The sequence below is a fragment of the Cervus elaphus genome, chromosome 26, assembly GCF_910594005.1.
Source record: "Cervus elaphus chromosome 26, mCerEla1.1, whole genome shotgun sequence".
NCBI lineage: Eukaryota > Metazoa > Chordata > Mammalia > Artiodactyla > Cervidae > Cervus > Cervus elaphus.
Window position 1 is genome coordinate 14,948,837 of NC_057840.1, and position 24,533 is coordinate 14,973,369.

The 24,533-nt window shown below is 35.0% G+C and overlaps 1 protein-coding gene across 7 annotated transcripts in view; it reads left to right on the plus strand.

Annotated features, from left to right (window-relative positions):
* Positions 1–24,533, plus strand: part of LAMA2 (laminin subunit alpha 2) — a 648,848-nt gene that overhangs the window by 370,376 nt on the left and 253,939 nt on the right. For all 7 annotated transcript variants that reach the window (XM_043888304.1, XM_043888305.1, XM_043888300.1 and 4 more), the window contains 2 exons: positions 5,830–5,943; positions 10,514–10,641. In XM_043888304.1, coding sequence (XP_043744239.1) covers positions 5,830–5,943; positions 10,514–10,641 — 242 coding nt within the window. The remainder of the gene's footprint in view (positions 1–5,829; positions 5,944–10,513; positions 10,642–24,533) is intronic.

The following is a 24,533-nucleotide window of genomic DNA, read 5'->3' on the forward strand; positions in this document are numbered from 1 at the left end:
TATTTTTCCTTATGACATAATAGCTAACAATCTGATGCTTTTGAAAGTTTTTGTTTTCTCGTTAATCTGTTGATAAAATGGGATGAATGATGGTGGAATACTATTTCAATATATTTCTCCTTCATTTCCACCTGAGTACTTGAGAGGAATTAAACACTATTTTTTTTCTTTTTCACTTTCTCCATTTTTTAATCCTATGTACCACATTCTTTCTCTACTTTATTCCTAAGAATACAACCAAGTCACAGTCATCTGAAGGACTCAGTCTTTAAAATGTCAAGAACATAATATACGGAAGAAATACCTTGATTCGGAAAATTTTCTACAGGTCTTTGATTTGTTTAGCACCTAAAGTTTGAGATATTTATTGTTGTCTCAGTATTCTAGATTCATGGTCCTTACTTAATATTGCAATGTGTCCTTCTAAGGTAATAATTTTTATTTACTTTTATGTATGTTTTAGGTAGTTTGAAAATTGATTTTACTTGAAATCTGCTCAAAAAATATAAGCACCATTTCCCTGATAGAGGGCATAGCTTGCATATAAATAGGAGCTTAAATTCTTTAAAAATGGTGCCTTTAAGGAATCATCTGAGTATACCAAGATGTTCCACTTCAGCACACTACCCCATTAAGCCATTTACAGAAATACCCTAGGCCTTGCTTTTCAGTTCTCTTGTATTCTAAAATAATGCTTGCTTCCAGAGGATACACAGGGCTTAGAGTCATACTCATGTCAGACGTGTTTTCTTTAACTGAGCTTGGATTCACCTATCTAAAATTAAAACTAAATGTAATTCGCCATCACTTTTTAAAAATTCATATAGAGAATACAAAAATAATAATGGAAATGAATTAGCTCTGTCAACCCAAATTTGATTTCACATATAAAATATATGCTGTATTTGATGAAACATATTCTTTGATTAAGAACCTAGCAGTTTTTATTTCAAACCAGAAAGCTCTCTTTGGCCCTCTAAGTTCTTATTTCAACTGAAATAAACTACTCTTATTATATTCTGGCTATCACACTTACTTCCACATTGGTGATTCTCAGTACTCTTCATCATCTTCTGTACAAATTTCAAATGCCCATTGAATCTAAAATTGTCTATATTAGAATTGTTTCATTGGCTATGCATTTTGTTTCTTCTTTTCTTTCACCAAAATATTTATTGAGAATCTTTGGTAAATTCTGCCCTAGATGCTGAGGGGATTATCAAGATTACATCACAATCCTTACTCTTAAGGAGCTAACAGTCTGTTTAGGAAGACAGAACACATACCTATGATAAATTGGATCACAGCCCTATAGAATTAAGGCACCAATAAGTGGTACAGAACATGAGTGCAATAATCTTTCAAAGATGTGATCAGTTCCAGTAGGGAGAGAGGTCACAGAAAATGTCCTGGGGTGGAAAATTCTCGACTTGGAGACTAAATAATGGTAACAATTAGGTAGGAAGAGAGAAGCAAGTGGGTGTGGAAAAGTCAGAACAAAGAAACAGAAGGATAAGAAAAGCTTCCTGTGCTTCTCACACAATAATGGATAAATAAAGTTACCTTGGAATCCATAAAAGAAATTAATCAAATCAGAAGACAAGGAACTCAAACTCTGGAGTTTCTCTCAGGCCTCTTCATTTCTTCTACTCTCTAATAATCCTTTCTTTTCTTTATTGAAGCTTCCGGTCGCTTAGCTTACTCTTATCTATCCATATCTTTTCCTGATTTCATTTGCTTTTTTACTGAGTTTGAAAGCACAGACATTCTAGCTTTGTTACCACTGATATTCCCAGATCCTTTAAGAGCTGAGTAAATTCCAAACACCATTGTTATTCTTGTTCAGTCCTAAGTTATATCTGACTCTTTGCGACCCCATGGACTGCAGCACACCAGGCTTCCCCTCACTGTCTCCTGGAGTTTGCTCAGATTCATGTCTGTTGAGTCCGTGATGCCATCCAACCATCTCAGCCTCTGTCACCCCCTTCTTCTCTTGCCCTCAATTTTTCCCAGCATCAGGGTCTTTTCCAGTGAGTTGGCTCTTCGCATCAGGTAGCCTAAGTATTAACATCTTAATTCTAGCTTGCCTAAAACAGATTATATGATTCCATGATAAATCATTCTTTTCTGTTTTCTTTGGGGCCATAAATGTTGATTCAGAATTTTTAAATCATTTCTACCTTTTATAAATCCCTACACATTTTATTTTTCAAATATTTTCATACTTTCCTGGAATTGTCATAGTTCATTTCACTTAACAAGTGAGACAGATGAGGAAGTGAAAGCAAAGTTAGGTACTAAAAAAGTTTTTTAATTAAAATCTCAGCTTCCTCTTCTACATGATGGAAATATTAACTACTTCATAGAAGCTTTCATACTTTCATTTTAGCTAACAGGTATTGATGACCATGTATTTTGAGATGATTAAAACTCTTGATATGGATGGTAATATGATGAACAACACACATACAGTCTGTGACCTCAAGGACATTGTATTTGATGGTAGACTAGACAATATGCCAGAAAGAAAATTTAAATAAATGTGATAAATTCCATGAAGGCAACAAGCAGGGGGCCTTGATAGAGGTTCTGAGAACAGGTGTAGGAAGATTAGATGGAAGGGACTATATTATGAGAGGTTGTTGGGAAGACTGTCTAAGGTGGTAGCATTTCAACTGAGCTCTAGGGTCTTCTTAGGTAAAGGGAACCAATGAGGAGGTGAAACACAGTTTGGAATCTGCAAGGACCTGAAAGAAGGCATGTATGGCTGGAACTTAATAAGCAAGGGGAGCATAGCACAAGACATGCCTGGAGGAGCCAAACCATTCAGAGCTTTGCATGCATGATTAAAAATTTGTAGTAGTATTCTAAATGCAATGGAAGGAAAACTTTGCCACTCCTGCTGCCCAGTCATGTCGGACTCTCTGCAACCCCATGAACTAGGCCAACAGGCTCCTCTATCCATGAAGTTTTCCAGGCAAGAAGACTGGAGTGGGTTGCCATTTGATATGATACCATGATCTGAGTGAAATTTTTTGAAAAAAGTCATTATAACTACAGTGTGTAGAACATACTGTATATGGCAGGGATGGCAGGAAGTAAAATGGTTAATATGCTATTTTGTTAGAATGTAATGATGATAAAGGTTTGTTAGGATAATGGCAGAGGATGTGAAAAGACATGTTGTTTATTTTAAACAGATTTTGATAGTAGAACCAATCAGTCTTACTGATAGACATGCCACGGGAACATTGAAAGTAATAATGATTTTGAGAATGAGTCAGATGTCGAGTCTGAGCAGTTGAATGTGGTGCCGTTTACTTAGCTGAGGAAAACTGAGGGAAGGTACACCTATGGTGGGGATGATAAAATCAACAATCCATTTTAGAAATAATAGGTTTGAAAGAGCTATGAAGTATATTCTCAACATCCAGTTAGAATATGTAGGTCTTGACCTCAGAATATCTGTGTGGTCTAGAGATATGTATTTGGAAGAAATCATCAACTAGACGGCTGAATAAAATTATCCGGGAGCAAGTGTGGAGGAAAAAAGAGGAAATGACTAAGCCCCCAAGAGCTCCTGACCATGAGAAGTGATTTGAACCAGAGGAGATAGCAAAGAGATGGGCAGGAACCCGGGACATCATGAAAACTGTGAGAAGAGGGCTTTTGAGGGAGATAGGAATCAACTAAACCATAGCTTGATGAGAGATCAAATAAAATGTTAATCGTAGAATTGTTCATTTGATTTGGTTCCCTGGAATTCGGTGGCATGGACAAGAGCAGTTTTAATCCAGTGACTATGGCACAAAACAGATGAGGATGGAGTGAACCATTGAAGGGAAATGAGAAAGAAAAGATATTTTAGAGCCGTCTTACCTAAAAGCAAAAATAGGTAGGCAATTGAAAGTTATGGGATATTAAAAGAGTATTTTTGTCTTTTTTTCTGTTAGCTAATTTTTTACAGAAATACAAGTCATATTTTTGAGCTGATAGTAATGATCTAACAGAAAGGAAAGCTATTATTGATGCAACACAGAGTGGGTATATTGGGAAAAGAATTACAAGTGGAGTGATAATCCTTTGAGAGTATGAGGAATTCTGCATGCCTCATCCCCATTTTTCCAGAGGGAAATATGTCTAATGGAACTATGGGCTTATGCTTGTGTACTTGGTAGTAGAAAGATAGTTTCCACTGCCTTCAATATTCTCTGTGACTAATGAGATAAAATCACTGGCTAAGAGAGAGGTATAAAGAGGAAATTTAAAGAGGATGCAGGATAAGTAATGTATTTGCAGATATATATGTGTGTGTATATATATATATACCTTGTTATATATATATGTGTGTGTGTGTATATATATATATGCCTTATATATTATATATATACCTGTATATAATATATATATATCTCATTAATGACAATCCTATGCATATTTTTCCTCAAAACGGTAAACCAGTTCTCTCCCTATTATCAACACCCTTAACTTCTACTCCCTTCTGATTATATAGCTTCACCAGTTTTTAGAAATATATATTACATTATAAAATCTATTCTATAATGAGTCTAGGGTGACAACATTTTTAATGAGGAAAAATTATTAGAAAGGGTTAGAAAATTGGCACCTTCTTTTCTCTACTGCCCAAATTAAGAAGAAAGTTGCTTTTGTTTTCCTTTAGGATATGAAGTATCAGATCATCCTTTTTTTATGTCTTTGCTATCGATGTTCAAATTTAAGAATCCTCCTATCCTGAGGCAGAAGGAACATTTCCAACAACACACAGCACAATTCTATATTCTTTATTACCTCAGTGGTTTCTCTCTCAGCTAGGAAAAAAAGGCCTTTTCATGATATACTGTGTTGTAGTTAACCATCCAGAAATATAGTAAATAACCCACAAGATGCAGTTTTAACTTGAGGGAGATCATAAGCTCCTACAGGGCAGCAGTGTTTACCCCCTTTATTTTGTACCCCGTCCAGTTGATAGTGACCCCCGCAGAAGGGATACTTACACATGACAGTGAACTGAAACCCAGCACTGACACACAGATGCTCTGTGACCCAAATACCCCTTTTCTAATCAGAAGTCTATTTTTGTATGAGAAAGTGTTTTACACTTTAAAAAGGAATGATGGATATAACTAGAGTTCTAGGAGAATAAAACCATAAAATAAAATATCTAAGGAATGTATGGTAAATAAATCATAAACTATTTTGTGTAAATTTGAGAAAGTATAATAGGATGGAAGAAGTTGAGAATGAGAACTATAAATTATATATGTGTAGAAGTCAGCCATGTAGGTGATCAAATGTAAGAGTGAGTGCTACCTTTTTTCCAGATGATTGCAAAGATTTTCTGAAAGTGACAGAGTTAAGGGCAGTTTGCATGTGAGAGAGGGAAGACATTCCAGAGAATCTACAATCCTTGGACAGGACATTAAATGCTCTAGGAGGCTAAGGTTCTGAAGAGTCCATTTATGTTGGCTGCTTCTTTTCAATACTTTTTCTTCCGTTTTCTTGTCTGTGCTTTTTACTTTGAGACTGTCATGGTTCAATTCTTTATATCTCTGCTTTATTTTGCTATTTCAGAAGAGTCATCAAGTTAATGCTTCCTCTAATCCCATACCTGCCAATAACACTAAGGTCAGTACGAAGCCCCAGGTCAGGAGGAATAGCTCTGTAGCCATGTCTCCATAATGGCAACGCTTTGACATGCACATTTCCTGGGTTTGCTACCTAAATATGTTTCTTTATCGGCTAAAGACAAAAGTAAGCTTTAAAAATAAAAATCCCTGAGACTAACTTGAGACCATGTTTTCCTTTCAGTCTTGTTGGCCTAGGCACAGACGAGTTAATGGCACTATTTTTGGTGGCGTCTGTGAGCCCTGTCAATGCTTCGGCCACGCGGAATCCTGTGATGATACCACGGGAGAGTGCCTGGTGAGTGCGTACTCCACGGGGGATGCTGACGGGCAGGGCTGACATCAGCTCATAAGCCCTGCAACTCGGCTACTACCTTTGGGACCATAAGCACTTGAGTCAAGAAGGGATTTGACGGCGATCTTTGTATTGAACTGAGTTGGAAGCTGAGAAGTTCTTTCATATGTGGTCTCCCTGACTAAGAAGCATTAGGAAGTGTTTACTCACATTATTCTAAGGATTGAGTTAAGATCAGATATATCATAATAAAACATAACTAATGACAAGGATACATATCTGCCACAAATATATATGGTTTCAGTCCCTTACATAATTCTACCCCAAAATTGACTGCGTTTCTGTAACAGGAAATGATTTGTAACCCCATAATATGAAAAGTATAAAATATAACCTCTGTAATAGGCATAATTACACTTTTTTTTCACTTTGAAAATGAGGGCATACTACATTCTTTTTTATTGGAAAATTTCAGCATTTAACTAAATTCAAAACATTGTGTGTATATTAAAAATAATAAATGTGTGCAATACATATTCACCAGAGCTGCTTACTCCTTCTACTATTAAGTCAATACTGTAACCAGAAAAAAAGCCCTGTACAGGGTGAAGCGCTTTCCATCCTGCTAAGAAGCTTTTGGATTGGAGATTACGCTGAATAGACCATTCTGTTTAACTCAAGGGCATGTTAGTTTTATATTGTCTGACATGACATGAAGCTTGAAACAACACTTCTCATTTCATTAATCTTGCAGAAACACAATTTGAAATGGTGCCAATTTAGGAGGATATCATATTCTCATTTCCCTGCAGAATTTAAGACAGTCTCTGTTATCAGGATTTCTTAATGTTCTCTCTTTCTCTTGCTCATTCTTCCCCCTCCCCTACCCTTTTTCTTCCATTTAAAAGCTTCTGGGAAAAATCCAAAATGAAAATTCAGGGCTTTTGTTTCAATTTGATTTGACATTTAGTTTTATTGATGCTCTTTCTGTTTTCTCTATAGAAGACTTTGTTTAATTGCATTTCAGGGTAAAGCATGATAGCCTTAATTTGTGGATCAGTAGATTTTTCAAATGGCATTGTTATGAACAGAAAGACTAAGTGATTTTCATTTTAATTATACAATAAGTCTTTTAAAATGTACTTTGGGAAAAATATTGAGTTACCTTTAAACCTTTCACTAAAGTACAAGAGGAAATAGTCAGCCCAAAACATATATAGATTTGTTTTACTTAAACCTAAAAAGACAAAAATTAATATTTCATGATAGCAGACTCATAATGCTTCTAATAGCAAATATTTCAGGCTGCATTCATTAAGATTAAGTCTAAAATCATGCTGTTAGTCCATTTGCTTATAGGATATTTCTAAGAATGAAAGCCCATTGTTTTAGAGTAAGATAGTTTCATCCAGCATAATTTTGGGGGGGAAGAAGTGAGGGGAATCAATGATTATCTAGGGTCTTCTACTAATGAACTTTAGTTTATTGACTTTGTTTCATGGACAAGGAGATAGGAGGCTACTTCAAATAAGCAAGGAATCTTAGGGAAGCAACAGAGACCTTAATGATTGACCTTAATGACCTTAATCTGGCATGTTTTCTGAATTTTCCATTGTAGCTGATAAATAGATAATCATGTAAGATATATTCTGGAGACTTCCAAATGCTCTTTATCAGTCGTGCCCTACTCTTAGCGACCCCGTGGACTTCAGGTTCCTCCATCCATGGGATTTGCCAGGCAAGAGTACTGGAGTGGGTTGCCATTGCCTTCTCCGATCTGAAATGATACTGATAACTAAATGCTGCTGTCCCAATTTGAGCATATTAATTCTAACATGATCCACAAAGATAAAAATATTTAAGTGCTGCACATCCCCAAGAAAAAGTGGAAATTGTTCAAGGAGGAGCCACTCAGCAGTGGACCTGAAGAGGCTGCTGCCAGCAAGAGCAGTGGCTCATAGAAAAAGAAAAAGCTCCAAAAGCTATCCCAGGAAAGTTAGAATGGACATCTTCCTAGTGGGACATAACTTACAGAGGTATTCCCTATCCCATCCCCTAGAGCCCAATACAAATAAAAACAAATTTAAAAAAAAAAAAAAAAAAAAAGCAATCTTACAGTTCAGTTGCTCTGCATTTTAACTTCTTTTTAAAAAAATTATTTATGCTTTCCATCCTAGCATTAAACAGAAAAATTTTGAAACTTTTCCAGATAAGCTACATTTTAGTTAGTTTGGCTTTGAAATCTAATTAGAAATAAATTGAAATATTTTTTGATATCAGACCAAAATCCAGATCTCTTTTATAGTGTGGACCTATATTGAAAGGTTAGTTTGACTCGCAGTACTTTTGAAGTGACCTAAGAAACAGTCAAGTCACATGGGAAGATTGCATACTTGCTCCTTGTCACTGTTCTTGTGATAAGTGATGTGAACAGACATTTGGAGAGCACTTTGGAACAGGATACTTATAAGAATCATCAGCCCATCAGAGTGAAACTTTCATCTTTTTTTCAGTTTGAGTTTCCATTGTATTGCTGTCTATTACTGTTTTATGGTTTCAATTACAAAAACAGTGGAGTTTTAAGATTAATTTTATTATTTCCATTCACTGACATATGACTTTAAGAAATGCAAGAATTATGTTATTTTTCTTCCAAATTAGTAAAGCAAAGCAGGGTCTCTGGGTTGTACAAGATCTTCAGCTGAGTTTTAGAAAAACCATTTTCAACATGGTTAAAACATAATCAGTTTTATGATCTTGTTTTTTAAAGCCCCTAAATCTTTGAAGATATAATTTTGATTGTGGCAGTATAACAATATACAAAGAATATTGAAATAAACATAGTATTTTTTTTACTAAGAGCCAACTTTAGTTAAACTTGAAAACTGAAAGGAACTAATATGAAGATGAAATCAAAGAGAAAAGCCTTTCATCAGATTGATCCATGTCTGGCAACTTCCAACCAGATGTGCTGTTATTTAGACAAGTGTTGATAATAAAGTTAACATCTTTGCTACTTTGATAGAAGGTTGATAAACAAATTTGAGAATTTTAAGTACCTTAAGGAAAAACCTATTTTCAAGTATTAACAGATACTAAAGAATCACCTATTCACTTGTAGTGTAAACTGTCATAGGATTTCAGAACTTGAAAGCTTCATACATTATGGGCTTCAGCTCTCACATTTTACAGAATGTAAGCAATTGATTCAGAGTTAAATTATTGGATTTTCATTTCATATATTCTATTCAGTAAAGAATCTGTCCCTCTCCCCAAGGAATTTGACCAACTGTTTTCTGAAATGTTATTTATGTGGTTTTAAATTAAATATATTTATTAAATGTAATTAAAATAGAACTTAAAATATACTGGAATAAATAATAACTCAGAACTTTCATTAAGTCAAACTGGCTCTCCCATTGGTCATCAAGGTTAATAAATTTTTACTTTATGCTTAAAATGAATTCATATTTTGGCTGTTAGCTATTTCCTCTACATATTTGGTTATTGATGATAAAACTAAAGGTTTTACACTCCAAACTCTGATGAACTCTTTTGAAATGAGAAAAAATGGAATTTTCTATGCTTGTAAAATTAAAAATATATTTCAGTCACAATAAATCTATGTTGTGTGATATTTAATAGGCATTATATACATTTTATTGTATTATGGGAGTTTGAAGAAGTTATGTCTACACAATGCCAAAACATCATATAAATTGATCAGATTGTGCTATTGAAAACTTTATAGACAATTTCATTCATTAACTGATTGTTCACCTTCACCAGTCTTGATGAATTTTGTGAACACTAAGTTGATAAGTCTACTTTAGTTAATATGAAGAAATCAAGATATGTTACTTTATTTTGATTTTTTTATTTTTAAAAAGTACATGGTTCCAGAAAATACTAATTGATGGAAAATACTATTTTATTTTAAAAACCAATGTCTGAGGGAAATTGTTATATGCCTTGTGGTTTTATTGTTTATTAGTATACATTTAAAAGTTTCTCAGTCTTCCCATCTTTTAATCATGAGTCAAGCAAGGCCCTCACAACTGTAATACATCAGTGCATTTTCCACATCATCAGAGCATACTGAGGTCCAAATTAATCTCAGACATAGGAGGGCTATAGTCGCAGAGGATTTGTGTGATTAGCCACAGTTCTCATTAAATCAGCAGTTTTAAGTTGAACAATTAATTTTTACCTAAATCAGGTACAATTTCCATTAAACATATGTCATTTAGACTCTGTGTAGAGTTACTACGCATACTCATACATATTTCTTTAAGAAAAAAAGAAAAACCAAAAGATACATAATGAAAAAACTTTATAGTGAATTTCAGTCATCTTTTTGTTAAGTATGCATATGCTGAAAGTAGCATGTAGTTTATAAGCTAGATATTAAATTAACTTTCAATGCTATTTCGCAGCTGTAAAATTGACCATTTTATGTGGGAAATTACTCTTCCTGGCGGGGAACAGACTAATGATGCTGTAGACCTACTTTTGGTAATGCGTTGATGCTAGAGACTGGAATAATAAACTCTGATGTGCACTTCTTCCTCAGAATTGTCAGGATCACACTGCTGGCCCATATTGCAATAAATGTCTTCCTGGTTTCTATGGTGACCCTACGAAAGGAACATCTGACGACTGTCAGCCCTGTGCCTGTCCACTCAATAGCCCGTCCAATAAGTGAGTAACAAACTTACCTCTTTCCAGAGTTGGGAATCTGGTTCTGCAAATGTATTTTTGATACAGAATTTACCCTTTCTCTTGTCATACATAAATAAATAATAAAGATGTGCATAAATTTCTCAGGAAGATAATATGAATTTTTCTAAATATAAAATATTTAAAGTCATGGCCGTTTATTCCATGAAATTTTTAATGTTTTTAGCTCTAGTTTTGGGGATTTAGTATCTAAGAGACAGAACTCAAATAGAATTTCTAAACCAACTCCAAAGAACAGACATATATTATACAAACTTAGACACGTACCCACAGACACACACACACACACACGCACACACACACACCCCTTCATACTGTATTAAAAAATACTACTAATAAAATGCTGCTTATTTGGGTCCCAGTCACACACTATTTGTAAATCTTAGGCAAGTCATAAATCCCTCAAAAAGGTAAAATAAGAAACAAATCTAGTGGACCTTTAAGCAACAGTTTTATCCCTTAGTTACTGCATGGTTTATCATATTGTCATATTGTCATATAATATCATGTTGTATATATATGTTTATCTTATTGAAATAGTTTAATGGTATTATAAATTATAAAATATTGAAATATGGGTGACCACATCATTAAAAGTTTAATGCAAACTTCATACAATTTTTCTATTCATCCAGATATATTTGTTTTTTAAAAAATTTTCTGCTTGTTCATCTGAAACAATAACTTTGTGTAGCAGAGTTTTTAAAGTATATATTTTGTCTGATCTTCCCTTCACCTTTTAGGGGAACACATTATTTCAGATGCTGTAACTCACTTTCCCCTCAGGGGCAACCATCCCATAAGCAAATATGTAAGCAAGACCCTGAAACCAAAAATCTCTTTTTATTTTAATTAAGCATATTAATTATAATAATAATCAGTACTTTTTATTAATAAAAATTGTAAGTAACTGTAGCTTTAAATCAAATTTTTAAAAATTTTCTTAAAGGTTAGCTTAGTGCTTAATAAAATTCATATTTTTGTGTGTAATTTTCATCTATTTCTGAATGCTGTAGTAATCCTTGAAGAGCAAAAGTTTTTCATGATGATTACATGTTACATGTTAAAAAGTTACAGCTTTTTAATGTGAAAGTGTTACCAAGTTGGTCATATTTTGCAGTCTTCTCCACAATATTCCTAATAAAAATGATCTTTTATTGCTAGAGTCCATGAATACTACAATTAAAGATTTTGAGATTAATTCTGTCATTGAATTTAAAAGTTATCTTAGGAACTATGCTTCCTGCACTTCAGCCACGTGAAATCCTTTTCCTCTTCCCTGGCAACATCCCTCCATCAGAATTTCCATCTTAGTCATTGGAAAAGAAAAGAAGAACTAAGATTTAATGAAAGCAGACTACTACATTCTAGGCATTGTACTTGGCATTGTTTTACACCCACTTATTAAACTGTTTCTGAAGGTTAAATAATGCCAAATATAATACCTGACCCTATACCTAGAATGTAGTAGTCTGCTTTCATTAATTATTAAGAAAGGAGTTTTCAGGTGGGAAAAGAGCATTATAGTGCCAGTTTCTGGAACTGGAATTCCTTGATTTAAATGCTGAATTTCATTCTTCCTAGCCATATGACTCTGGGAAAGTTACTTACAGTCTCTGTGCCTCAATTCTCTTGTCATAATTAGGACCCTCTCAGAGGGTTGTGAGAATTACATAAATTGAAATGCACCAAGCACCTAAAACCATGATTGAACATGGTAAGCGTAATACTGAGACTGATCATTTATTAAGTAAGTTACTGTCATAAAATATTAAAGTATCAGAGTTGAAATTTTAAGTTTAAAGTCATGTGCTTTCCATTCCCCTACAGTCTTACATTAAGAGCTTCTTTAAAAAAACACTGCATTATAAGCAATAACATTAAGAGACTTAAATGGGAAATGGGGTAATGTATATTAGTGATCAGCATATTTTCAGAATTTAGGGTGTGTGCCTGGATGGTTACTAAACTGAAGATCTTTTGGCAACCAGGGATGTCAGAGAAGAGGAAGAAAGCTAAAAGGAAATCTGGAAAATAATGAGTACGTTAGACATCCATGACACAAATCTTGCTCTCTGGTGTACTTGTGAAGGGTTACATCAAGCAATGGAGAACGTACTCACTCACTTCAGTGGAATTTTCCAGAACCATCCAATTTACACAAAACTTTGAGGAAAACAAAGGGATGGCATCTGGTTACTCATCTGCATTGCATTCCTTCTCAACCAAAATATCAGTGGCGTTAGCATTTGCTGTCAGTTCAGCAGAGCTGGCCATTCATAGTACCACATGAATCCTAGCCTAAAACATTTGCAGAATTATATAATCAAGTGAATATAAAGACCATATGAATTTATCCTCAAATTGGACTGGTATTATTATAAATATGGATGAGCCATGAGGGAGAGAACTTTGCTTGGGTAATTATAGGCATTCATGACCCATCCTTCTCTGTTCACTGTGCTTCTACTTTAAAATGGATTCTAATTGTGCTCCTGAAAGAAGAAAGTCAGCAAGCATTAAAACACCATCCATCATCTGTCAGTGATAAAAAGAATTGAGGTTCCAGTATCCAGTGATAAAATGTTCCTAAGTATGGTATTCCAGTTTGGTATATTGTGCAGATCTTGATTCTTTAAGGGAAAGCTCAGTAATAACAGTAACAAAATATTTAAAGATCCTTTCATTTAAGATGCTTTCATTTACATTAAATAATTGTTAAATTATTAGGTTATAATTTTATCCTTACAAGTAGAATTGGCAGTAGAGTGCAAAAACCTATTTAAATGCCAGCTTTAAATGTAGCATTTTTAGAGGGAATTATACCCAATACTTGTAATAACCTAGAGCGGGATATAGTCTGCAAAAAACCTGTATCACTTTTCTGTACACCCAGAACTAACAACAATATTGAAAATCAACTACAATAGAAAGGTGGCTTTCTTTTAAGTAAAAGAAGGCACAGTAACAATTTACTTTGTTTAAAAATTAAATTTACAGGTATTGGGTTTTTTAAGTTTACCACAATTTTACCACAATGCAGAATTCAGCTGCACAACTGTGATGAGACAAAATTTTATTTTAATCTAATAACCTGAATTTGTATTCACTAAATAATGGGATATTTTTTTTTGAAAAGTCATTATTCTTATAATCTGAGTTAGAAACTCTGAGGAATAAATTGACCAGTCACATATTATCCAGGAGATGTGATCTGAATGTTCACAGACTATTTAGGAAGAAAAAAAAAATCAACTAAAGGTTGCTGCAACCTTCATCTAGAAGTGTAAGGCTTAGTGATAGTTTTGCCTTGTGATTTATCTATTTAATCCCTGGTCATAAATCTTATAGATCACAAGCATTTTGGCTCCAAATTTCTTAGATAATATTGCAAAATAAATCAAATGTGTAGGGAGATAAAGATAGATTGGTATAATTATTATGATGTATGAATACAGACAAGCATATAATATTTAAATTATACATATATATCACTTTATCAGCTATTTACAGTGTCCACTATTTGCTTAGCCATCTCATCTTGGTGATGTATATATTCCAGCTATAGATTGTAACTAGGTAGTGATATTTATCTCGAGAGAAGCAAATAAAATTGTAAACATTTCAAATGTTTATATTCTTTTAATTCTGGCATCACATAACATAGATTAAATACGATATGAAAGAGACACATGACTATCCTTGAACACTTAGAATATGTGTGTTATCCAATAAAATTAAAGATATTCTTGGCACAAAGCTGAACAGAGAGTAGGCTCTTAATAAGTTCTGTATACTTATCATTGTGAATACTACTTCTTTGTGTGCATCAGAAGTACTAAACTTTAAATTTTTGAGAGAATTGACCACTTTTAGAGTTGACTTTGGGGCTCATCCTAGAGGCCACATTGAATTATAGTTGTTAAGTTCAGTTCTCTTCAGTCGCTCTGTCGTGTCCGACTCTTTGCAACACCATGAACCACAGCACGCAGGCCTCCCTGTCCATCAAAACTCCCGGAGTTTACCCAAACTCATGTCCATCAAGTCGGTGATGCCATCTAACCATCTCATCCTCTGTTGTCCCCTTCTTCTCCTGCCCTCAATCTTTCCCAGCATTAGGGTCTTTTCAAATGAGTCAGCTCTTCACAACAGGTGGCCAAAGTGCTGGAGTTTCAGCTTCCGCATCAGTCCTTCCAATGAACACCCAGGACTGATCTCCTTTAGGATGGACTGGTTGGATCTCCTTGCAGTCCAAGGGACTCTCAAGAGTCTTCTCCAACACTACAGTTCAAAAGCATCAATCCTTCGGTGCTCAGCTTTCTTCATAGTCCAACAATCACATCCATACATGACTGCTGGAAAAACCATAGCCTTGACTAGACAGACCTTTGTTGACAAAATAATATCTCTGCTTTTCAATATGCTGTCTAGATTGGTCATAACTTTCCTTTTGAGGAGTAAGCGTCTTAAAATTTCATGGCTGCAGTCACCATCTGCAGTGATTTTGGAGCCCAAAAAAATAAAGTCTGCCACTGTTTCCACTGTTTCCTCATCTATTTGCCATGAAGTGACAGGACCAGATGCCATGATCTTAGCTTTCTGAATGTTGAGCTTTAAGCCAACTTTTTCACTCTCCTCCTTTGCTTTCATCAAGAGGCTCATTACTTCTTCTTCACTTTCTGCCATAAGGGTGGTGTCATCTGCATATCTGAGGTTATTGATATTTCTCCCGGCAATCTTGATTCCAGCTTGTGCTTCATACAGCCCAACGTTTCTCATGATGTACTCTGCATATAAGTTAAATAAGCAGGGTGACAATATACAGCCTTGACATACTCCTTTTCCTATTTGGAACCAGTCTGTTGTTCCATGTCCAGTTCTAACTGTTGCTTCCTGACCTGCATACAGGTTTCTCAAGAGGCAGGTCAGGTGGTCTGGTATTCCCATCTGTTTCAGGATTTTCCACGGTTTATTGTGATCCACACAGTCAAAGGCTTTGGCATAGACAATAAAGCAGAAATAGCTATTTTTCTGGAACTCTCTTGATTTTTTGATGACCCAGCGGATGTTGGCAATTTGATCTCTGGTTCCTCTGCCATTTCTAAAACCAGCTTGAACATCTGGAAGTTCACAGTTCAAGTATTGTTGAAGCCTGGCTTGGAGAATTTTAAGCATTACGTTACTAGCATGTGGGATGAGTGCAACTGTGTGGTAGTTTGAGCATTCTTTGGCATTTCCTTTCTTAGGGATTGGAATGAAAACTGACCTTTTCCAGTCCTGTGGCCATTGCTGAGTTTTCCAAATTTGCTGACATATTGAGTACAGCATTTTCACAGCATCATCTTTTAGGATTTGAAATAGGTCAACTGGAATTCCATCACCTCCACTAGCTTTGTTCATAGTGATGCTTCATAAGGCCCACTTCACTTCACATTCCAGGATGTCTGGCTCTAGGTGAGTGATCACACCATCGTGATTATCTGGGTGGTGAAGATCATTTTTGTACAGTTATTCTGTGTATTCTTGCCAGCTCTTCTTAATATCTTCTGCTTCTGTTAGGTCTATACCATTTCTGTCCTTTATCAAACCCATCTTTGCATGAAATGTTCCCTTGGTGTATCTAATTTTTTTGAAGAGAGCTCTAGTCTTTCCCATTCTGTTGCTTTCCTCTATTTCTTTGCATTGATTGCTGAGGAAGGCTTTCTTATCTTTCCTTGCTCTTGTTTGGAACTCTGCATTCAAATGGGTATATCTTTCCTTTTCTCCTTTGCTTTTCACTTCTCTTCTTTTCACAGCTATTTGTAAGGCCTCCTCAGATAGCCATTTTGCTTTTTTGCATTTTTCTTGGGGATGGTCTTGATCCCTGTCTCCTGTACATTGTCACGAACCTCTGTCCATAGATCATCAGGCATTCTGTCTATCAGATCTAGTCCCTTAAATCCATTTCTCACTTCCACTGTATAATCAGAAGGGATTTGATTTAGGTCATACCTGAATGGTCTAGTGGTTCTCCCCAATAGTTGTTAAAGATAGTACTTATTCCAAGATGAAAGGAAAGTTAAGGAAATGTTCAATTCAGCAACATTATTCAGAAATTTTAGAACGTTAGGCATTTTAGACAATTTGCCACATGTTTTGTGTCCATGTATGAGATTATCATGTATATTACTGGTCCCATCTATCAGAAGGAAAAAGTAAACTCCAAAGAAATTAAATGCTTTGATCATATAGCTTGCTTATGGCAGAACAAATATTAGAACCCATATATTCCGATTCACCTCTCTGTGCTTCTTCCAATGGGGCTATAGTAATAGAAACAATTATAGAGACATTGAAGAGAGGAAACAAATTTAATCGAGCTCAATGTCAGAAAAACTGTGAATGTCCATTGTAAAAATTGACTGCTGTTTGGTGATAGCTATGCTAACTCAAACTTAAGAGACTGAAGCAGGATGAAAAACTGCAGGTTTAGTTATTAATACCTAATAAGTAACTAGGGCTTCCTTTTTGGCTCAGACGGTAAAGAATTGGCCTACAATGCAGGAAACCTGGGTCCTATCCCTCACTCAAAAACATCCCCTGGAGAAGGGAATTGCAACCCACTCCAGTAGTCTTGTCTAGAGAATTCCATGGACAGAGGATCCTGGTGGTGTCTGTGGTGTTGCAAAGAGCTGGACATGACTTAACGGCTAACACTTTCCACTGAAATGAGTAACCAAATGCCTTCAATATTAAACAAACCAACATATATTGGCAAAATTTTTAACTGTCCTTAAATTATAACTATAACTTATTGTGGCACTATGCTAAGTATTTGCTTTCATACTTTATCAGCATGTGAACTTTACTCAGATCATGTTCTGCTCTTGCTGAATGGGAAGCTCATATTTAGAGAGACACAGAAAATATGCAATTCTAATTACAAAATCCAATTATGGATATTCCATCAGATTTCACACTATTTGAAGACAATTAAAGAAATATGTTTGCTTAATGAGTCATGAGAATAAGTAGAGCAGAGGCCATTGAACTGAAATAAAGAAAAGCCTATGGACAATTTTCAAAAATTCATGTGGCCCAAACCATAGTCATGAAGTAAGATGAGTTTTCCCTTCATTTTTCTCCTCTTCCTCTCAGTCTTCCACTCCTTCAGCAGTTATGCATGGACAGTCTCACCAAATTAACCCTAGTTTCCTCACTCACTGACACATTGCAGCATCTTACCCATTTTATCTTTCTTCCCCCATGCAAGAGTTCCAGGTAACAATTAGTTAAAAGGAGTATTGCTCCACTATTGTACATGCAAACATAGAATATGTCCTGATTGTCTAACTTTCAATGTTGAAAACTTTGTGCTAGTGATGAAAAAATTCATTATTTCCTATCACATCACAGGAACCAAGAGTTTCTGGGTTCCCTCTTGCATTGGCTGGGAGAAAGTTCAAAGCCACATATTGATCTGTCACTCTCCAATGAACATATTGTACAATATATATATGCCTATATAAATGCATTTTTATAATATGAATTCTGTACTCTAAATATAACCTTAATTTTTATGTTAATTTTTAGTTTTGTTCTCTTTTGTTGCATCATTTTATATTAATGTACATATTTTGGTAGTTAGGATTAAATACTTTCTCGAACAAAGTGGATTGTATCTGTGTTTTTACCGTGATATATGTAAATACACACATATGCTCATATACATATTCATTTATATGTACATATATACACTTACTTATAAATGGATCAATATAAATATAAAAATCTATATTCAGTCATTTAAAAAGATCTTTTCTTTGTGTAGATACTTACTATTTTTTCTGGCAATAGCTTCTCTTGCTCCCTGTTTGTGAAAAATGCCTGCTATTCTTGATCTTGTGTCTACTGTGAGCAACTAAGCCAGGAAGCAAAACAGTGCCTCTGCTGATGTGGAGCCGGCCAATTAGAGCTAGGTGACATAATCTTGGAATCTCCTGAAGTTAGCAAAGATCTTCCAGTTCCCTCTTTCTTTCATAGAACAGTTAGCTTCATATATTTGCCAAAATCAGTGTCAAGTTGCTGCATTTGCCAATCCAAATTCCTGATGTATATGTTTATTTCTCATTCTAATTTTATGTTTGTGGCTGAATACCATCTTCGCCATAGCTACAACCACAGTTACAGCAGTAAGGGAATGAACCCTGTTTAAATTGTTTAAAGGATATTGAAGCACAAATACAAACATATTTTTATGAGGAGCTTTTTAGACTCATTGTGTCAAGTAGTTACACCACTAGAAGTCTGTGTGCTAAGTCACTTCAGTCAAAGTTTAAATTTACTTCATTCTGAATTAAGAAGATGTGAAGGACAGAGAAGCCTGGCATGCTGCAGTCCATGGGGTCACAAAGAGTCGGACGGACATTTCACTAAACAGCAACAAATAGGGAAAAGAGACCATCAAGTTAGAAACAAAGTTCTGGATTCCGTGCTAAATTCTTCTGGAAATTAGCATATGACTTTGGACAAGAAAAATTATGCCCACCCCAACCAGCTCATAGGATTTTGTGAAAATTTGATAGAATTATTCGTAAAAATTCACTAAAATTGTAAAGAGTTAGCCAAATCTGATATATTGTTATTGTTTAATTTTTTCTGAAAAAGCATTGTTTTTTGTCAATGAGTGCATTTTATATTACTTCTGTCATTCTAACTGAGGCAGGAGTATAAAAATTTGAAATCTATTTTATGAATAGTTTTAAGTCTCAGAAGCCTTGTGGAGCACTTTTTACATGAATTATAGTAAACTAATTTAGGATTAAAAAATAATCGATGTGGTTTCCTTTTTTATTTATTTATTTTAATTAATTTATTTATTATAATTGGAGGCTAATTACTTTACAATATTGTGGTGGTTTTTGACATACATTGAAGCAAATCAGCTACGGGTGTATATGTGTCCCCCATCCTGAAGCCCCTCCCCCCTCACTTCCCATCCCATCCCTCTGGATCATCCCAGTGCACCAGCTTTCATGCATTGAACTTGGACTGGTCATCTGTTTCACATATGGTAATATACATGTTTCAATGCTATTCTCGCAAATCATCCCACCCTCACCTTCTCCCACAGAGTCCAAAATTCTATTGTTTATATCTGTGTCTCTTTTGCTGTCTCGTATATAGCATCGTCGTTATCATCTTTCTAAATTCCATATATATGCCTTAATATACTGTATTCGTTTTTCTTTCTAACTTACTTCACTCTGTATAATAGGCTCCAGTTTCATCCACCTCATTAGAACTGATTTAAATGCATTCTTTTTAATAGCTGAGTAATATTCCATTGTGTGTATGTACCACTACTTTCTTACCCATTTGCCTGCCGATGGACAGCTAGGTTGCTTCCATGTCCTAGCTATTGTAAACAGTGCTGCGATGAACATTGGAATACACATGTCTCTTTCATTTCTGGTTTCCTCAGTGTGTGATTGCTGGGTTGTATGGCGGTTCTGTTTCCAGTTTTTTAAGGAATATCTACACTGTTCACCATACTGGCTGTCCTAGTTTTCATTCCCACCAACAGTGTAAGAGGGTTCCCTTTTCTCCACACCCTCTTCAGCATTTATTGTTTCTAGACTTTTTGATAGCAGCCATTCTGACCCATGTGAAATGGTACCTCATTGTGGTTTTAATTTGCATTTCTCTGATAATGAGTCATGCTGAGCATCTTTTCATGTGTTTGTTAGCCATTTGTATGTCTTCTTTGGAGAAATGTCTGTTTAGTCCTTTGGCCTATTTTTTTGATTTGGTCATTGATTTTTCCGGTATTGAGCTGCAGGAGCTGCTTGTATATTTTTGAGATTAATTCTTTTAATTAAGGTCATTTGTTTATTTTTGCTTTTATTTCCATTTCTCTGGGAGGTGGGTCATAGAGGATCATGCTGTGATTTATGTCAGAGAGTGTTCTGCCTATGTTTTCCTCTAGGAGTTTTATAATTTCTGGTCTTCTATTTAGATTTTTAATCCATTTTGAATTTATTTTTGTGTATGGTGTTAGTGTTCTAGTTTCATTCTTTTACAGGTGGTTGACCATTTTCCCAGCACCACTTGTTAAAGAGATTATCTTTTCTCCATTGTATATTTTTGCCTCCTTTATCAAAGATAAGGTGTCCATAGGTGCATGGATTTATCTCTGGGCTTTCTATTTTGATCCATTGATCTGCATTTCTGTCTTTGTGCCAGTACCATACTGTCTTGATGACTGTAGCTTTGCAGTATTCTCTGAGGTCAGGCAGGTTGACTCCTCTAGTTCCATTCTTCTTTCTCAAGATTGCTTGGCCTTTCGAGGTTTTTTGTAGTTCCATACATTACCGTTGGTAGCTTGATAAGGATTGTGTTGAATCTATAGATTGACTTGGGTAGTATACTCATTTTCACTATATTTATTCTTCCAATCCATGACCATGATATATTTCTACATCAATTTGTGTCATCTTTGATTTCTTTCATTGATGTTTTATAGTTTTCTATATATAGGTCTTTTATTTCATTAGGTAGATTTATTCCTAGTATTTTATTCTTTTCATCACAATGGTGAATGGGATTGTTTCCTTAAATTCTCTTTCTGTTTTCTCAGTCTTATTGTATAGAAATGCATGGGATTTCTGTGTATTAATTTTATATCCTACAACTTTACTATGTTCATTGATCAGCTCTAGTAATTTTCTGCTGTTGTCTTTAGGGTTTTCTATGTAGAGGATGATGTCATCTGCAAACAGTGAGAATTTTACTTCTTCTTTTACAACTTGGATTTGGTTTATTTCTTGATTTTCTCTGATTGATGTGGCTAAAACTTCCAAAACTATGTGAATAGTAGTGGTAAGAGTGGGCATCCTTGTCTTGTTCCTGACTTCAGGGGAAATGCTTTCAAGTTTTTGCCATTGAGAATAAGGTTTGCTATGGGTTTATCATATATGACTTTTATTATCTTGAGGTATGTTCCTTCTATGCCTGCTTTCTGGAGAGTTTTTATCATAATTTTGTCAAAGGCTTTCTCTGCATCTATTGAGATAATCATATGGTTTTTCTCTTTCAATTTGTTAATGTGGTATAAAACACAGATTAATTTGCAAATATTGAAGAATCCTTGCATCCCTGGGATAAAGCCCACTTGCTCATGATGTATGATCTTTTTAATATGTTGTTGGATTCTGTTTGCTAGAATTTTGTTGAGTTTTGCATCTATGTTCATCAGTGATATTGGCCTGTAGTTTTCTTTTTCTGTGGCATCTTTGTCTGGTTTTGGTATTAGGATGATGTTGGCCTCATAGAATGAGTTTGGGAGTTAACCTTCCTCTGCAATTTTCTGGAAGAGTTTGAGAAGGATTGGTGTTAGCTCTTCTCTGAATTTTTGATAGAATTCACCTGTGAAACCATCTGGTCCTGGGCTTTGTTTGTTAGAAGATTTTTTATTACAGTTTCGATTTCCATGCTTGTGATGGGTCTGTTAAATTTTTCAATTTCTTCCTGGTTCCGTTATGGAAGACTATACTTTTCTAAGAACTTGTTCATTTCTTATAAGTTGTCCATTTTATTGGCATATAGTTGCTGATACTAGTCTCTTATGATCCTTCGTATTTCTGTGTTGCCTTTTGTGATTTCTCCATTTTGATTTCTAATTTTGTTGATTTGATTCTTCTCCCTTTATTTCATTATGAGTCTGGCTAATGGTTTGTCTATTTTATTTATCTTCTCAAAGAACCAGCTTTTAGTTTTCTTGATTTTTGCTATAGTCTCCTTTGTTTCCATTTCATTTATTTCTGCTCTAATTTTCATTATTTCTTTCCTTGTGCTAACCCTGGGTTTCTTTATTTCTTCTTTTTCTAGTTGCTTTAGGTGTAAAGTTAGGTCATTTATTTTATTTTTCTCTTGTTTCTCGAGGTAAGCTTGTATTGCTATTAACCTTCCTCTTAGCACTGCTTTTACTGAATCCCGTAGGTTTTGGGTTGTTGTGATTTCATTTTCATTTATTTCTATGCATATTTTGATTTACTTTTTTATTTCTTTTGTGATTTGTCAGTTATTCAGAGGCATGTTGCTTAGCCTCCATCTGTTTGTATTTTTAACAGTTTTTTTTTCCTGTAGTTGACATCTAATCTTACTTCATTGTGACCAGAAAAAATGCTTGAAATGATTTCAACCTTTTTGAATTTACCAAGGCCAGATTTATGGTCCAGGATGTGATCTATCCTGGAGAATGTTCTGTGTGCACTTGAGAAAAAGGTAAAATTTGTTGTTTTGGGGTGAAATGTCCTATAGACATCAATTAGGTCTAACTGGTCCATTGTATCATTTAAAGCTTGTGTACCCTTGCTAATTTTCTGTTTTGTTGATCTATTCATAGGTGTGAGTGGGGTATTAAAATCTCCCACTATTATTGTGTTACTGTTAATTTCCCCTTTCATACTTTTTATCATTTGCCTTACATATTGAGGTGCTCTTATGTTGGGTGCATATATATTTATAATTGTTATATCTTCTTCTTGGATTGATCATTTGAGCATTATGTAATGTTCTTCTTTGTCTCTTTTCATGGTCTTTATTTCAAAGTCTATTTTATCTGATATGAGTATTGCTACTCCTGCTTTCTTTTGGTCTCCATTTGCATGAAATATGTTTTTCTAGCCCTTCACTTTCACTCTGTATGTGTCCCTAGGTTTGAGGTGGGTCTCCTGTAGACAGCATATATAGGGGTCTTGCTTTTGTATCCATTCAGCCAGTCTTTGTCTTTTGGTTGGGGCATTCAACACATTTACATTTAAGGTAATTATTGGTAAGTATGATCACATTGCCGTATGCTTTGTTGTTTCGGTTTCAAGTTTATAAACCTTTTCTGTGCTTCCTGTCTAGAGAAGATCTGTGATGAAGAGCTGGTTTGGTGGTGCTGAATTCTCTCAGCTTTTGCTTGTCTGTAAAGCTTTTGATTTATCCTTCATATCTGAATGAGATCTTTGTTGGGTATAGTAATCTAGGTTATAGGTTTTTCTCTTTTATCAGTTTAGGTATGTCCTGCCATTCCCTTCTGGCCTGAAGAGTTTCTGTTGAAAGATTAGCCATTATCCTTAAGGGGATCCCCTTGTGTGTAATTTGTTGTTTTTCCCTTGCTGCTTTTGATATTTGCTCTTTGTGTTCAATCTTCATTAGTTTGATTAATATGTGTCTTGGGGTGTTTTGACTTGGGTTTACCCTGTTTGGGACTCTCTGAGTTTCTTGGACTTGGGTGGCTATTTCATTCCCCATTTTAGGGAAGTGTTCAACTATTATCTCCGCAAATATTTTCTCATAGCCTTTCTTTTTGTCTTCTTCTTCTGCAACTCCTATTATTTAATGTTAGGGCATTTAACATTGTCCCAGAGGTCTCTGACCTTGTTTTCATTTCTTTTAATTCTTTTTTTTTCTTTTTTCCCCTCTGCTTCATTTGTTTCTACCCTCCTATCTTCCACCTCACTTATCCTCTCTTCTGCCTCAGTTATTCTACTGTTATTCCCTCCAGGGTGCTTTTGATCTCAATTATTGCATTATTCATTATTGATTGACTCTTCTTTATGTCCTCTAGGTCCTTGTTAAACATTTCTTGCATCTTCTCAATCCCTGTCTCTAGTCTATTTATCTGTAACTCCATTTTGTTTTCAAGATTTTGCATCATCTGTACTGTCATTATTTTGAATTCTTTTTCAGGTAGACTCCCTGTCTCCTCCTCTTACGTTTGGTTTACTGGGCATTTATCATGCTCCTCTACCTGCTGAACATTTCTCTGCCTTTTCCTTTTGTTTAGATTGCTGTATTTGGGGTGCCCTCTCCGTAGGCTGGAA